The 18,409-nt window shown below is 33.2% G+C and overlaps 1 protein-coding gene across 6 annotated transcripts in view; it reads left to right on the top strand.

The window, feature by feature from the left end:
* Positions 1 to 9,271, top strand: part of LOC132918247 (semaphorin-2A) — a 355,196-nt gene extending 345,925 nt beyond the window's left edge. For all 6 annotated transcript variants that reach the window (XM_060979390.1, XM_060979387.1, XM_060979388.1 and 3 more), the window contains 8 exons: positions 1,792 to 2,022; positions 2,091 to 2,327; positions 2,604 to 2,780; positions 2,999 to 3,123; positions 5,715 to 5,866; positions 5,942 to 6,133; positions 7,006 to 7,252; positions 8,542 to 9,271. In XM_060979390.1, coding sequence (XP_060835373.1) covers positions 1,792 to 2,022; positions 2,091 to 2,327; positions 2,604 to 2,780; positions 2,999 to 3,123; positions 5,715 to 5,866; positions 5,942 to 6,133; positions 7,006 to 7,252; positions 8,542 to 8,625 — 1,445 coding nt within the window. In that variant the 3' untranslated portion in view covers positions 8,626 to 9,271. The remainder of the gene's footprint in view (positions 1 to 1,791; positions 2,023 to 2,090; positions 2,328 to 2,603; positions 2,781 to 2,998; positions 3,124 to 5,714; positions 5,867 to 5,941; positions 6,134 to 7,005; positions 7,253 to 8,541) is intronic.
* Positions 9,272 to 18,409: the final 9,138 nt, after the last annotated feature.

Genomic DNA, 18,409 nt, shown 5'->3' with positions numbered 1-18,409 from the left:
TTCGGTATTCGTAGAACTTTTTAAACGAAAAGTCAAATTCCGACACAATCGATTACACGCGCACACGCGTACATATTATTATTATTATTATATATGACTACATGCGTTGCGTATATACGTGTGTGGACCATAAAATCGACTTCCGTTTTTGTATCGTAAACAACGCGGAGCACAGTTTTATTATTTCAATCCACTCGGAATCTTCTACCCCATATTCTCGTGTGTATATGTTATATAGGTATGCCGGATTAATTCTACCCCCACCCCATTGCTGGTTTCACCTCGTGTAGCAATCTCGCCCACAGCCCGGCTATGAAAATGTATTAACGTAATAACACGAGCTGCGTACTTCGCAAACAGATCGTTTATTACGTTATTTTTTCGCTATTTATACATTCGCACGACAACATACGCATATAGGTACAATACCTACGTAAAATTTAAAAACTCAATCATCATAAACGTCGCCACCGGGTGCGATGTGTATGCTTGCAGCGCACACTTAAATATAAAATTAATCAGTCTTACTGCAAGCTGTGCAGCTCTGTGCGTAAATCCGTTTATACTCGCGCGCACGAGCGCGATAATCGTTTCACTGTAAAACCCCGTGTAAAGCGCATAATAATATAATAATATGATAACGATCCAGTCGGTGCCGGTTTCAAAGGACTTTCGATCGTTGTAAACGCCTCTTCCCGGTGTATTGTACACCGGACTCGGTCGCCACTGATTAAAACAATATATCATCCGACGCGCGGAAACATACTCGCCCGAGGCGCTCTTCTATAAAATATTCGTATGTGTGTGTCGCGGATAAAAATAATATATATATATATATATATTCCGACCAGAAGTATATTATACACGATCTGCAATATATATATATATTATTCTCCCCTCGTATGTGTATCCTATGCGCGCAATGGACGACGACGACGACGAGTAATAATATTCGCCATCGCCGCCGCCGGTAATGCCGTTGGTATATAACTTTTGACGGACTCCACCGCCGACCGACCACCCCCACATATATGGGTATATCCTCTGTCGACTTAGTTCTGTATAATGTGATCCTATAGCAGTCGGTCCACCACTCTTATTCGGTGATTCATATTTTTTGACTTCCCGAAAGATAACGCTCGCTCGCACCCTTTAACGAAAAAAAAAACTGTCACACGCTCGGCGGAGCGTAAACGAATTGACTGTATCAAAGGCCACTGTATGTACGCCACCGCCCGCACAGCTGTCGCCCCGAAAATCGTCACTGTCTACTTGCGTATGTTATTATTATATATAAGCGTATATGCACTCCACCTAAACGTACGAGCTCTCTCCCGCGGGGTTTAACCCCTCAAAATGCGCCGAGTTCTACTAATAACAACTACGACGAGTATAATTAAGCCGCGAAATAAGTTTGAACGCGTCTCGTGATGGATGCGAACACGTCGTGTATAAATACACGTTGTATAATATGTGTGTGTCGTGTGACATGAGTGTATCACACAAACTTTTAATAAACGAATATACGCACATCACCTATGATGTTATTATCGAACTCGACTCTTTCAGTCATACTCCCTACATAGATATTTAATTTGTAAGAATATCGACACTTTCAGTTATCATATAATATTGTTCAGATTTTCTATTTACCTTATCTCGTATATTATTCGTATATATTATTAATGATACGAGTATTGTATTATTTACGGAGTCTGTATGAAATACCACAAATTATTTACAATGATAAAACCAGTGATATAAATTTAAAAAATTGTTTTTATTTTATAGAACCCGATTTTGTGGGCTCCTACGACATCGGCCAATACGTCTTCTTTTTCTTCCGTGAAACCGCCGTCGAGTACATCAACTGTGGAAAAAGCATATTTTCGCGAGTAGCCAGAGTGTGCAAGAAAGACACAGGCGGCAAAAGCATACTTAGTCACAACTGGGCCACGTACCTGAAGGCCCGACTCAACTGCTCCATACCCGGAGAATATCCGTTTTACTTCAACGAAATCCGTAAGTAGACAGTATTATATTTATGCCCACCGTAAAACTGGAATCGAAATTAACGTTTTCTGTTATAGAGAGCATTTACAAGGTGCCAGATGATGATACGCTTTTCTACGGCGTGTTTACCACTTCCACTACCGGGCTGATGGGATCGGCCATATGTACTTTCCGGCTAGAAGACATCGATCACGCGTTCGCTGGCCGATTCAAAGAACAAGCCAGTTCTACTTCGGCCTGGCTCCCAGTACTGTCTACCAAAGTACCGGAGCCCAGACCGGGACAGTGTGTCAATGATACGGAGACTTTACCAGGTAAATATTTTAACTGATTAATTTAAATCAACGTGATTAGATGTGAATTCAGTTTTTAATCGCAAATAAATGAAACACCGCACTTAAAAAAAAATTGTTAACACTTTGTAAGCGTTATTACAGGGATATTATAATGAATAACGATATAATAATAAATTGTATCACAACATAAACCAAAATACGTGTTGTAAACGTATACACGAGCACATATTTTGTACGATTTTATTAGGTAACATCTAAATTCCACTTACTTAATATTATCATTATTATGTTTAGATTCCGTATTGAATTTCATACGCAGTCACCCTCTTATGGACGAGGCGGTAGCGCACAAAGACAACGAACCGGTGTTCTACATGCGTGACTTATTCTTTACGCGTCTTGTAGTAGACGTTCTCGATTACGTCGTGTTCGGAAATCATCTGCATTACACTGTCTATTACGCTGCCACCAGTAAGTTAATATTTCCTATCATAATTATTATTCAAATATTATATATAAAATGCAATTCCTCTATCCCGCTGTGTTTTTTTTTTTGTATATAAATATAAATAATTTGATCGTTTATATTTTTCCTTACTATATTCTATTAATATGTACAGTACGCTTTTATTATTTATTTTTTTTATAAATGTTATTAACACGGTCCATCGAATTGTTATTTTTCACAGATGAAGGCCGCGTTTACAAAGTAGTCCAATGGTATAATGACGAAGGTGTACCCGGATCTGCTCTTCTGGACATATTTGACATCATGCCCGGTCTGCCTATTACAGCAATGGAAATATCCAGAAAGGTTTGTTTTATCATAATCACACATATTTAAGTGACCTTCGTTATCTATCACCGAACCACGTGGCATTGAAGGATATAAGCATATTATACAATACACGAGTACATTTTAATAGGGAGTATTTCTACCCCTCTGGGCGTTGGCGCGTAACACTTGATTGTGATTTTACAAAAACCAATGCCCATATGGCGTTTGACACCGGAAACTATGTATAATATAGTAAATAGTATAACAACCGCGCTGTGAAGGGTGCGTTCTCGTATATATGAAACGATATTTATAAGTGCATTCCAGATAACGAACCGTAATTTAAAAGTAACATCAACGTGGTAGCCATAGTTAGATGCAATCCGAGACCATTTTAAAAACCCGTCGAAGTAGACGATACCGCAAACACCGTTGGGTTGACGTTATATCAATTTAAATTTCAATCGCTCAGTATATAAAATCTAGCACATAGAAAACACAAAAACGAGGTAATTTTACGAAATACATCCGCGCTAAAAACCGTTTTACGGTTCATCAGACGCCGCCACACCGCTAAGGAACCCTCACCACCACGTTTCCACTCTCATTTTTAATGATCGTATCTGAACGATTAGTAATCCCCCGTTAACGAGCCTGCAAACAACAGTGGCAACGTGAGTCATCGATTCGCGGGCGTAAGGGGAAAGACGCCCAAAGTCTATTATTCTCCTGGTAGTGTTCAACTATATAGACACCTATAGTAAATTAACCTGTAAATGGCGTATATCTGCTCTATAATATAGGTTATATATTATATTGTTAACCAGTCGGTCGTGATTTGTTGTATGACTGCGTGCGTAGAATAGGGTAGGGTGATTGTCAAGGGAGAAGAAGAATGTGTTTCCTCGTCTCTCTCCCTAACCAATTTCTGCAGGTCTCCTCGTTTTCCACGTCACCACGGTTCCATCAACACTTTCGGCCTGACTGCGACCTTAAAATTATTGTTATTATAATGTATTCCGGTGTTGGCAGTGGTGTGGCCTCGAGCACACAGACTTCGAAATCGAATTCCATCCCGTCTCAATAAATAGACATACATATATAGGTAGTTATTTAAACATGGTAAATAGCTTTTGTGGTACACGTATGATTAATGTGCGCGTTCCGGTACTCCCCGAACGCTATACGATTGATTAGAGAAGCGCAGCAGTATCGCCGCCGCTGCCGAGTTTTGGCACGCGCGAATGTATACAAATCTCATAAAGCCCAATCAGCAGCAGCCACTAGCTACGATGATACCCGGCCGTATATTTGTTTAGGACTTGCCAAACGTTATTCGCACTCGACTGAACACGCGATAACATCGCGTCATTATAACACGTGTACCGCGGTATACATAACCCACTCCGTATTCCGTTAACCGCAGTGGCTCGTCAGGGGTGTATTAGAGATTGCAATGCATCCCCATAGTTAAACATTGTGACAGAATAATAATAATAATAATTTATTCGAAATTTATTTTCGTGTTTAAAAAGACCCGGAAGTCACTGCTATATCATAATATTTGGTGTCAAATGTCACTTATTATTGAGTAGGTACCGTAATGAATTATTTTAATTTAATAATGATAAACCATTAATAATACGTTGAAAAAATAATTTTAAGCAGACTATTGGCCTAACGATATTTTATTATAATTTATTTAAATTCATTTTATTAATTTAATTTTATATTAGAAATACAAGTTTGAACTAATTTATGTACAAAAAAAAAAATACCTATATTTTAATATGATAATATTTGAAATAATTTTATTATTTCACATTATTTCACAACCTGTTACTTACTTTTGAGTCAATAGGTACATTTATTATTACATGAGACGTACTGTAGAACGGTACGAATAAGATCGTGATATAGATGGCTTAAAATTAAACTAAATATATTTCATTGTATAAACTAAATAATAATAAACAAATTATGAAAAGTTGAAAATTCTTATGAACAATATTTTTTTAAATTACGACAAAAAACTAAAAACGTTATTTTATGTCGAAAAATTTAATTTGAAATATCTATAAAAATTGTGCGTACTTATACTGACGTATTTTCGTCACTTTTTGACATTTTTAAATTTCTGTAAGAAAAACTTATAAGGAACTTTTTGTTCAATTTTCAAGATTTTTTATCTAAGCGTAACATTTTTGGTCAATATTTATGGAAAAAAAACTGAAAATATTATTCTATATTTAGAATAGGCTATATTGCCTATATTTGATAAAAATTTCAAGTATCTACGTTTATTCGTTTTTTAATTACAACAATCAATTTAATCAAAAATTGTTTTTTAATTGAAACAATGTTTGGTATTTTATTTTTATTTTATATTATTTAATAAAGTTTTTTATTATAACCTATTAAATTATTTATTATTAGTACATAATAAATTAATTGAATTACATTGTTAATTATTTAGATAGTCTGCCCTGTTTATTTAATCACCGGTATACAGTATACACTACACAATAATGATATAGTATACGTTCCGTTGTCACGATATAGAATTTTTTATTGTACACGGCTCACGTTTCTAATAATACTAATATATATTTTATATTTTTTTCCAGCACAAGGCCCTCTATGTGGCGTCCGATGAGAGCGTCCGACAGATATACTTGTCAATGTGCACTCACCGGTACGACAGCTGCTTGCGATGCGTCCACGACCCGTATTGCGGATGGGACAAACAGACCAAGACCTGCAAACCCTACCAGCCCGGGTAAGTCAACATGCTATATTACGATGATAATCAATATAGCGATAGCTGAACCTCCGTTCGTTGTGGTTTTTTCAGACTCCTGCAGGACGTGACCAACTCATCGCGAAGCGTGTGCGAAAGTTCAGTGGTTAACAAGAGATTGACCGTGACGTTCGGCCAGAGCGTACATCTCAGTTGTTTCGTGAAAATGCCGCAAGTGCTGAAAGTGTACCCGGTTACCTGGTACCATCACAGCAAGGAGAAGGGACGGTACATGGTCTCGTTCAGGTAAACTTAATAATAATATAATATATGATTCATGGTGGTCGTTGCTGTATAATCATCATCATCATAATAATAATAATAATAATAATAGTACATCGTTTATTATTCAAACGACTGCCGCTGGGGGCGACGAGGAAATTCTGCGAAGAAATTAAATCAGAAATGGAAGCTCTTCGGGTAAAGGAGAATATTTTCCCAAGGAATCGCTGACGACTGTACAGTGTACACTATATCATAAACCGAAATATACGCGGTCCCCGTACTCGAAGAAATTGAATTTACATTTATTATGTACCGAGTGATATACCGAGCTCTCGGCAATTGTTTCGCGTTCTGCTCGCGCAACGACTATAATACGGGTAGGCGGGTATATAACGATCGGGCTCCAATTACGCAGTGCGCTTCACCTATATATACCGCATATCGTTCTTCCATACCCGCTGCCACATCCATCGACGTCCGCGTTTATAATTCTTAATTTTCCACCCCGACTCACGTACACGTCGAATTACACTACCCTTGTCTTATCGCGATAACCGAGTTGTCATTGCGTCAGAATCGTCGTCTTACGTTCCGCTGTCGGTCATGTTGTTATTAGAGCTTCCGTTCGAGAATTCGGCAACCGAAATACGTAGTTTTATTAATGGCGAACGCGAATCATCGAATAATAATGTAATTTACGATGAATACGACTTTTCTATAAATGTATAATATTGCATATATATATAATATATAATATATATATATATTCGGGTCGCGTTGTGCACAGCGTCGGTGGCAAACCGACGACATTAAGTAAAACTCAATTTTTTTATATTTTATCGGAATTCAATATTATCGTAGTTCTAATGTAATGCATGTTTTTTCTTTTTTAGCCGAGTGGAAAAATACATTGCGACCGTCGAAGGCGGCATGGTAATTGTTGGAGCGTCAGAAGAGGACGGCGGCCGGTATGACTGTCAGCTGGCCGGTGCCTTGTTGTGCACGTTCAACTTGACGGTGGACGCGCATCGGTGTTCACCGCCCGCCCGGTCAGCGGACTACCATCGGGTGTACTCGGACTGGTGCCACGAGTTCCAGAAATACAAGAGTGCGATGAAATCTTGGGAAAAAAAACAAGCTGTAAGTATAGTATAACGATATAATGAAATAAATTCGTCGGCTTGTACTCGTGGGAGAGGCGTATAGTCTGCCGTTGATAATAAAAAAAACAAAAACACACTTAAACCATGAGATCTCGGTGGTAGTGGAGAAATTTATCGATCGACAGACCTTTTACTCTCCGTTACCAAATAAATATAAACAAAGTGTAGATAACGTTTTACGAGACGGGACCGAACGGTGTGAAAGGTATAGAGGGCAAGCTTACTTTATTCGACAATCGCTATCCGACGTATTATTATAGCACCTCGGTGCCTTTTACCGTGCTAAAGAATTCTTTTTTTTCGTGTTTATCGAACACTGTAATCTAATTATTCTCGACTCGTGTTTAGAGGGAATTGTTTAAATTATTCTACTCGTCGTTTAATAACGTTTAAAGTTATAGCCGCTGTATAAACGATGTTTTTATTATGCGAGACAGTAAATCAAATTTCATAAGGGTGGTAGAGGGAGAAGAGGGTTGATTTGGAGAACGAGCCAAAAAGATACCGCGTGCGCGACGACTGACGCCAAGAAACCGTTCTATCGAAATCCACGGAAAACTTTTCGCCGCACCGATTAGCGTTTCGGACATACTTATATTCGGATAACTACTCGTCGAGTAATTGAAAAAGTTCTCGGGGAGAGGAATTAAGACGCGTACGATATTTTAATGCAGTTCGGAGACGACGTCATCGTTAATTATTCGGTAAACTACCAATTCGACTAATATCTTATGTGTATATATTATATTATTATTATAGTATATATATATATATACGTATTATAACGGTATCGACTTTTCTCGTATCACGCGAACATCTGTCGCGCTGTGTCGTATATATTATATAAACTACCCGATTTAATTGCTCAAATAATCGATATCGTGATTGTACACGTACGCGTTGCGTTTAGTACTATACTCTCTTAAGCACGATAATTCGTAAACATATTCATAGACAATTTCATGGATATGATGCCATCGCCCGAGGTGGTATATATATATGTACAACTCGGGGTGCGAGTTGATCATAAAAATAGCCGTTCGCATTGTTATATAAATACAATAATATACCCAAATATGTTTAAACCCTTCATCCGTGTCCATCTATATATATTAAAAACTTGTGTGTGTACTCAGTTTAGGGTGTGCATGTAGACGATTTACTCGTGCCCTCGAACGCCTAATAAACTCATGTTTAGTCTCGTTGTAATAATTATATGAGTACTTATATTATACCTGTGTGTGTGTGTGTGTGTGTGTGTCACAGCAATGCAGTAGCTCAAGACAAAACGAGACCGCAATCGCCCAGGGTCTCCTGTCAAACGAATTAAACGCGAGCCCGGCCCTATAAGGAGGAGATACCATAATATACGAGATGCCGCCGAAGCAACCGCCGCCGACACAACCGCCGCCACTACCACCACAGCCACCGCAAACACCAGCCCCATCCCGTGTACACGCTATATATATATATATATATATATATAAATATATATTATATATGTATATTGTATTATAATATGCATTTATGTTATAATATACCATCACCATCGTGTCAGTCATCCCGCCACCGCGGAAAAAAAGTAAAAAATGTAATAACAATATAATATATTGTATAAGGTAAAAATGTCATCATACAGTCATCGTCGTCGTCGTCGTCGTCATAGTCGTTAAGTATAATATAGTATAAGAGGATTTTCTTTTTTTTTTAATGCAGATTCATATTTATTATATACACCTGTATAAGTGTTTGTATACATAATAGCATACAGCTAATGTATGTACACGTGTCGTACGTATTATTTAATATTATGTATAATGTATATTATGTACTTAATAATAATTAGACGTTAATGTACAGACTGCCTATATAAGCTTTAAACTATAACCACGACGAACGACGAGCGATATTATACTATACCTTTTTTTTTTTTTGACGATATATACATATTTTATCTACAATCTTCTGTGATAATGTAGCTGTTAGATTTTTTTTTTAATAAATATATGGAAATAATATGTTATTATACTACCCGATTAGGCATAATATTTTATATGATAGAGTGAGCTTCATATTATTTTTTCCGGTATTTTTTTTTACAACTTTTTTTTTAATTTTTTTTTTGCGTGGCTCTTTATTATACATATAACAGTAAAGTTATGGTGCTTCGTTATAGCAATACACGGTCGTGACGTTTACAAAACAAAACACTATTCTTTATAGTGTGTAGGACCTATATCATGATTATTTTATTATTTTATTACTATTATTATAATTATTTTTACTATTATTATTATTATTATTATTATTATTATGTATTTATTTTGACAATAAGACTCGGTTAATCACTAAGTATATTATTATTATCTCCCTCCCCCACACTCTTAGCGTAATACAATCAACTTTGTATTTTTAGTTTTATTAGTATGTTAAACGTATTGTCTGTTCACTTAACTAAATAATGTACTTAAATTATATTGATTTATATAAATATTATTGTTTCCGATGCGATTTGAGCCTTAAGCGAGCTCAATATATTTTTTAAAATAAGATTTGAAAAAAATACCGTTAGCACCATACGTAATTCCAACAAAAGTTTATACCTACACTGCGTAGCGTCTAGACCTAGCTACAGTAACGCTTAGGCACTCCCCTGGCGCTAAATTTATTAAATAATTATATAAAAATAAAAATCACAAAAAAATCACTGATAATTTTTAAAATATAATTAATTTTAACTCGCTCCTTCCCCCTTTTTTAATTAGCAATATTAAATAATATTTCATCATGTACAGATTTTTTAACTTGCATGATTTTAATCTATTTTAGTTTCATCGTAGGTACCACTACGTATTTTCTTCGAAATTCCATCCATTAAAAAAAAAAATTATCTAACCGTAATACGCATAAAAGTACGTACATATTATATATACTATTTACGAGTTATTACTTATAAGTATACATAATATATATGTATGTGTATACGATATTATATTAATTTCACGTTCATTTTTTAGAAGCTACCGATTTTTCTATACTGTAAATACAATTTGTTTAAATATACTTGTTAAAAATATTTTATAACTTTAAGACAAGTCATTGTTGTACATTTATTATTTTTAATTTTTTTTTTTTTAGTAATTTAAGATTATTGTATTTAACAGTAATATTATTTTAAATAATGTGTACGTAAGACTAAATAGATTTTTTTTTTGTAACCAAAAAAATATGTTTAGTAAGAAAACAACAATAATATTTTTTTTCAAAAAAAAAGAGTCTTATCAATTATTTATTTTCCTTAAGCCGTCTTACACGAGAAAAAAATATTGAACATTTTATGACGTTTGCATAAAAGTTGATTCCTAAATATCTAAACTAATTTATACATATATTATCCGTATTACCATCATTACTTATTATTCATTACATTATTGGTTATTATAATGAACGCTCGCATCACCACCTCCATCGCCATCTTCCTTATAATACGATAATAGACCAATTAAAAATGTACCTCTCCCATTACCTTTAATCGCTTATTTTCCTTTTTCAATGTTTACCTTTTTACCGCCTCGAAAGTCGAAGAGTAAGATACCAGGAACAACAAACACCAAGGTGTATTACGATGGAATTGACATACACTTGAGTGCATCGCTAGCTGAAAAAAAACTAACGTCATGAACAATTCCGCCAGCACAGAATATACCCCCCATACACACATTGACCATTGTGTGATTGGAGGAGTGTTAACTAGCGCATATATTATGAGGGTTTCAAAACCCACGAAGTACCTAATGGGTATGTATATTCTATGAGTCTGAGCGTTATCCACTTTATAATTTTCTTTCACTTCTTTATTTAAAAATTATTATTATTAATGAACTTGTAATTCAAACTCGGTGTCTACGTGAGCGTAGTCAAAGCCACCTCACGAGGTTTTATAATTTATTATTATTAGTCACGGTATAATGATTATTATATAATATCTACGTAAGTACATGTATAATACGATTATTACTACTTATTTTTTGATGTATCAAAATTGTTCTACTATACCTACAGCCAGAGCCCTCACGAGGGGGGCTGACGGACCTTGAGTACGGGGGCCCGGCTATTTTAAGGGCCCGTGGGCCCATTGAAATTTATTTGTAATTTTTATAAAGGGCCCGGACAAACATTTAATACAGGGGCCCGATATTGTATGTATGCCTACAGCTATTCACCGCGCGCAATGTTTTTTATAAGTACATATCGAGTAGATATTTTATGGGCGTCCTTAAATTCCAGTCGTTTAAGTATAATTAATCCCATTTCTCTACAGTTAAAACAAAATATACATATTCCTTCCCAAATGGATAACTATTGGAAATGTCCGGTAACTATTTCTATATTTGAGTGTCCTATAGCAGAGGTGGGCAACTGGTAGTCCGCGAGTCGCATCCGGCCCGCGAACCTTTTTTATTTGGCCCGCGCTACATTTTCAAATTACATCATACAATTTCAAAGTCAATCGTCTATACTCTATGCTACGTCTGTGCTAAATTAAAATGCATATTTTGAATGACCTTTTATTTTTGCTTTCTATACTCTAACCCACTAAATTTTAATTTTCTAAAAATTGGCCCTCTAATAACTTCCAGTTGCCCATCCCTGTCCTAAAGCATCTGGCATGTACCATCGTTACAAGAACGTTACAGTTCTCCAAAAAATGGTAGGTCATATTCTCATACGATTCTGATTTAAACTTTCACTAATCAACATAAATTTGAAACTAAAATATGTATTAATATAATCTCAATGAAATTCGGATCTATCTAAAGCTGTAAAATAGTTGGATGTTCTTCGTTTTTGCTTAATTTCCAATTATAGTCTAAACAAACTTAGTACATATTATTAAATAAAATAAAATATATTAATATATACTAAATGGTATTTTGTTTTTTTAGCTTTTTTAATTATTAAGTTAATGGTTTTTGCTTTTGCTTAGCAAAAAGTAAAAAATCAATATATGTTTTAACAAATATGTGCTACGTGTATTATAATACTATAGTAGGTACTATTATGTGCCCGTATATTATTTTTAATATTTGAAATTTATTTTAATACTTTCCCATTTTTATCAAGTGGATCGATTTTTGGTTTTTATAAAATATTTGTTTTATGTTAAATTTTATATTTTAATAAAATAATTATTTAAAAACTAAACTTTTCGTTACAACAAACAATAAATAAAATACAAATTGCTGTAAATAATAAATATTGTATAGTAATTGGTATAAATAAAAACAAAATTTAAAGATTATAAAAAAAAAATTGTTGGCTTATTTTAAATGATTATTTTCGCAATATATGAACTCTAATAAAATCACTAATAAACAGCATTCGTTGTAATTACATAAATTATAACATTTATTAATGTCAGAATATTTTTTTTTTTAGTCAAATAATTTTTATTATCTTTCAAACGTTTAACATTGCCAATAATAAAGCGTATTACATATAACTTCCATAATATTGGGTGCCTGATCGAAAAATAAAATCCCTATAAATTATTTATTCTCGATGTTTGCACTAATTGGGTTATAAATACTTTTGAATTAAATTTGTTTTTAAATAACTGCAGTCCAGACAGCATAGGCATAAAAACAGACTAGGTATGGTGTTTGTGAAAAAAAAATAAATATTCAAACGTAGTGATACTTATGGCGTAATTATTTTGTTATTTTTTACTTACTTACATTCATATTTATAAATGTAAACACAAATCAATTACATCAACGACAATAGTGTCGATGAGTATTATGTTGTATTATATATGTTACCTACACACAAGTATCGCAATCAGTTAATTAATTAATTTTGTTACATATATATTAACAAAAAATCAATTTCATCCATCATAGTCTGTAAATTATACACAATACATGAAGAGGGTAATATTGAGATTGTAATAACATAAGTACATACATTTACAACGAAATATTATTACTATTATATTTTACTACAGGCGACGATGACACTTTATTATACATACAAACAACAACAGCTATATAGATACAACCTGCTGTAGACTGTTAACGGTGATGAACAAAAAATATGTATGAAAATCTTATAGAATTTAATAACTGATATCATCATAGTTTAAATGACATCAGTAGTTGGGTTCTTTTTCGAAATTATTTATGTTGAACTGTTGAAGTAAACAAAATATTATACTCACTACGATAACTACTATATGTTGAAATTAATCATAGGTTTTTAATAATGACAAATATAATCATTGACCGTAAGTCCGTGAATAATTTTTTTTTTTTTTACTTTTATTAATTATAAAATATGGTAAATATTTAAAACTGACACTATATTATATTGATCCATATTTAGGTATCGACAAATACAATTAATGTGTGTTTATTATAAATAAAATCCTCATGCTATAATAGAGTTAATCGTAAAGTTTCGGACAGTCTCTCCAAACTCGAAATTCTCGATAATCCTATTTTTTTTATCAAACATAATTATTATGGAGAATCATCGACCCTATCGTTTATTATATTATTATTATACAGAAATAATAAACGGCGCAGTGAGTACACGTTTATTACCCGTCGGTGGGTGGTAGTGGAGCCACCTCGCGCACAATCGTTTTATACGCGTAATACCTGTAAATAATGATAGGTGCTTTATAATAATAATAATAATAACAACAACAACATATTATCGATTTATCGTCGGCATCCGCCAACAGAAAAAGTTTTCGTGGATTCTCTCGGTTTATTCGCAAATTTTCGCGTTTTCTCCTCCTACACCACCGCCGATTTGAACACGGTCTCCGTAAGTTACCAGCGCGTGTTTTATGGAGCCAAATCGCTTTGATGTTGAAAACTACTCATATACGGCGTCACGTACACAGGACGACGAGACTACAACACGAGTCTACTGCACGATATGTGTGTGTGTGTGTGTACATTATTGTTACACGTGCGGCGTGGCATGTATATATATATAATATGTATGTGTGTAATGTGTATATATATCGATTATATGGACGTGGGTCGCTATCGCGGGTACCGGTGAGCGTATAATTTATTATTTTAAACGCCCGATGTCTCGGCGAAGTGGAAACGCGGTTGGAATCTGTTGGACCGTTTCCTATAAATATATATACGTTCGTCCGAGTTTGGGGTGACCGAAGAGGCCGTTTCGCCGCGAGAGAATTTCCCCGGCCCGGTAATATATATTTAATATATTATTATAATCCTCATTGTTCCCGACCGCCCGAATGTGTTATCGAATATTATAATTATAATTACTTTTACTACCGTTCGGGTTTTATCCAATAGAGAATAATATATAGTACAGTGGGTACTGGGTTGGTAGGTAGGTAGCTGGTAGTTAGGCACTTACAATCAAAACCACGAATAAATTGAGTTCATAAATAATAATACAGTAATTCGGCTAAATATAATAATATATTAGGTCTGTAAAAACTCAAAAAAAAAAATGATAATGTATTATACAAAAATATACAAATTCGGGTTCATAGTTAAAAATTGTTTGTTTCTCAATAATATTTTCCCAACGCTTATAGTTTTAAATTATGCTAGTTTTTGTTGTTGCTGTTACTATCGTTTAAATTCGCACCTACCTATTTAAGTGTTTATTAAACCAAGTAGGGTGTAGAGTTAAGACATCTGCGGACCGTAATAACAACAATCAATGTCTGCAGATTGCCAATTAACTTTATTAACAGACAGATGATCAAAAAACAAGCATCTAATCACGGATTTTGTGTTTGCAACAATCGAGGGGACGCCGTTTAATCTTCTTCGATATTTGCTACACGATAACAACTTGTGGTAAAAACTATTTTGTTATTTCATACACAGTGTTTAAATACGAGTATAGTTTAAGTGCATTAGTTGTTCAAAGTCCATATAATATATTTTAAATGCTTAACTATTTTCATTACCCATAAACCATTTCGTCCATAAACGACGTGCATCATTAAAATTGTATTAATATGATTAAAATATCAGAAAGTAGATGTATAAAATAGTAATCAAACAATTTTTCCTAGGCAAATAAGTAAAATATCAAAATAAATATTCATGAATAAAATTTTTGTGAAAACTTTTTATTTTATAAATATTTTAGCGAGATATTATTTTTCTTGGATTATTGTATGTGACACATTTTTAACAAATTAAGTGATTGTATAATGATCAAAAATGGTAAACAAATGATTTAGGACTGCTTTTAAATTGTTTTAAACATCTTGACATTTGCAATTTTAATTTTTGTCATCAATGTTGCCTACAACGAACTCCTTTAAAAATTAATGCGCCCTTCGTGAATAATGGATTAATGACTATAATTTAATGATATTATAAAATTATATATTTTCATTCTCGTGCAATTAAAACTAAATTCTACTTTGAACATTTAAAGTACCTATACATAACGGTGGTTTTATAGACTGTGAATTTGAGGATGGACGTAATAATATACTGTATATACTAAACATTCTTAAGTAATATAACAGTTAATACATTTTGTTGTTAACGTATTACACTTACACGATAGGTAATTACATCATAAGCGTGTGTTAATCATTTTATTCTTAGTTGAGTATTATTTAATAGCAACAAATTTACGAACAAACCTTGCCCGGCCCGACCATAGAAACTAATAAATGGTTGGGAAAATTGCTTTTGAAAAACCGTTAACGTTATAAACGCGTGTTAAAACGGTGACATGCGATCGATAACATGCGAAATAAATTCGACATCGTAAAAACATCACCTCCGTCGGATGAGCTTAAACACCAACCTAAGTGCAAATTTTCATATGCATTATACCTGTGGTGCCAGCGTACCCGATATATTAACTATATCTCGTACGTGTATTATATATGTCACGCTATATACATACCGCATGCACGTGCATTACACATTCATTAAATGCATTTTTAATTGATCGTTTATAATTAAAATCACCGATTATTAGTAAAATATAAATTCGCCATAGAGTTATACCTATCACTTATTATTCAGATCACAAACGGTGAATTTACTAATATTATAAAAATAAGTGAATTTTGAACGCCGATAAGTCCAATTATAACATAATATAGGTATTATTATAATTATGTACATTAACGTCATTAACTCAACATAATATATCTTAGGTAAGTTTATGAACTATCACTTAATTCTTAAATGGATATAACTAATGTAAATATTTTCGAGAAGCAATTCTTGTATAACTATTATAAACTATCTGATCAAGGAAAGAAATTTGTATATTTTGAGAGGCAATTGGTATATTTGAAATGGCGTGCTAACGTAATGGATCATAATAATTATGATATTGCTAACTATTAAAATTATTTGTATTATGGTGATATAACCATTCTGTAAGATTTTTTTTAATAATTCAAGTGTATATCATCGATTAAATCTAGATGGGTCTAAAGGAAAGATAAATAATAACTAACAACAGTTGAACAGTGTCGAAATAATTTACTATATTATAATTATATTATACTTGATAAATGGCATTTATTTTATTAAAATTAAAAAACTATAAAATATATTTATTCGAATTTTTTTTCCCATCATATTTTTGTCATCATGATATATATAGTTTATTATGCTAAAGATAAAGAAAAATCTATAAAATGTATTTTATCAAGACATCTAGTGGAGTTATTTAATCAGTAATTCTGTTTAGTCATAGCAGATTTACTACAAAAAACAATATTATCGACAATGTATTAAGTACATATTCTTTAAAGCTATAAATATCTTTATTGATTTATTTTACTGTTCTGTATAATATGACTAACTAATTCTCAACTAGTAAAAATAAATCAAGAATATGAGACTTTCTATCATTGAACTATAATCGATTGAATATTCCGTTGTTGAATATTAAATTTAAATTTGTTTCTAACATATTTTGTGAAGACAGGTTTGCTTAGATAGGTTACTTTAATAAATAGTTTAAATTATTATATTTGTATGCATTATATTATATTATCTTCTTTTAAATCTTGAAGATTTCTTACGTGGGTTCTCTATAGTAGGTAACGGGTGACAGTTTATCTATGTTTTGGATTTTTTTTTTTGTTTTCATTTTTAAAACGAATATATTTCCTTTGACGCGTTTTCACGACACTAAAAAAACCTCTAACCGTTGTGTGGTTTATAATACACAATGAAAGCGTGAATAAACTATACATTATACATATATACAGGTAAAATAATTCTCGACGTACATATGTATTATATTTCGCAAAATTGTATACTATTACCCACGCTACGTTTATTATATAATATATTATACATGTATACCTAAAAATTTACATGCTTCAGCCGCTATTACAATCGGCGTACCTATACTATTATATTATTATATACTATAGTAAGTTGTTACGATGTGCTTGTGTATAGCAGTAAACGATTTCTACTCCAACTTTATGAGTGCACGGCAGAGGGTCGTAATTTTATTTTTATTTTTTATTTTTTTTTAATACTTATTCGTGTTTCCATATTACATGAGTAAGTACGGGTATACCTTGCCACCTTGGTGTGTTTCAAAGTCGATAATATTGACCGCGTAATAACATATTATACGCGTGTAGGTCGGCGGCCAGCGCACTCGAGTGAAATGTGTGTGACTATGCAATACTAACTGTACGTATAATATTTTTCCGCTTTTATTCGTATTCACACTACACTAAATATAATAAACAGAAAATATACTTTTTTTTCAAATCGATGCGATGTGGTTTTCTGCGAATCGATTTTGTCGACAGGTACAGTCACGTACCGGTGTTCACGTGGGATATGTTTATAAAAACGATTTCGTAATTATCATTTTTCTGCGAGTTGGACGAGTTTCCGCGGTAATCAAACGATATTACAAACATTCTTGGTTTGCCTAAATTCCTGCGATACCATAATATACACATATACATTATACAGCGTATGCTAAATCCTTTGGCGCCATTTGGGAGATGACAGGCCGGTATAGGGTGTACTTTTGCACCACCATTTTGTCTGCGTCTTACTGGCCTGCCATAGCATGTACAAATGCGCTAATGACTGATGCATAAAAGCTTAAATAT

The sequence above is a fragment of the Rhopalosiphum padi genome, chromosome 1, assembly GCF_020882245.1.
Source record: "Rhopalosiphum padi isolate XX-2018 chromosome 1, ASM2088224v1, whole genome shotgun sequence".
In the NCBI taxonomy this organism is placed as follows: domain Eukaryota; kingdom Metazoa; phylum Arthropoda; class Insecta; order Hemiptera; family Aphididae; genus Rhopalosiphum; species Rhopalosiphum padi.
Note: the sequence above shows the minus strand (reverse complement) of the source record. Positions and strands in the feature narration are given on the sequence as shown.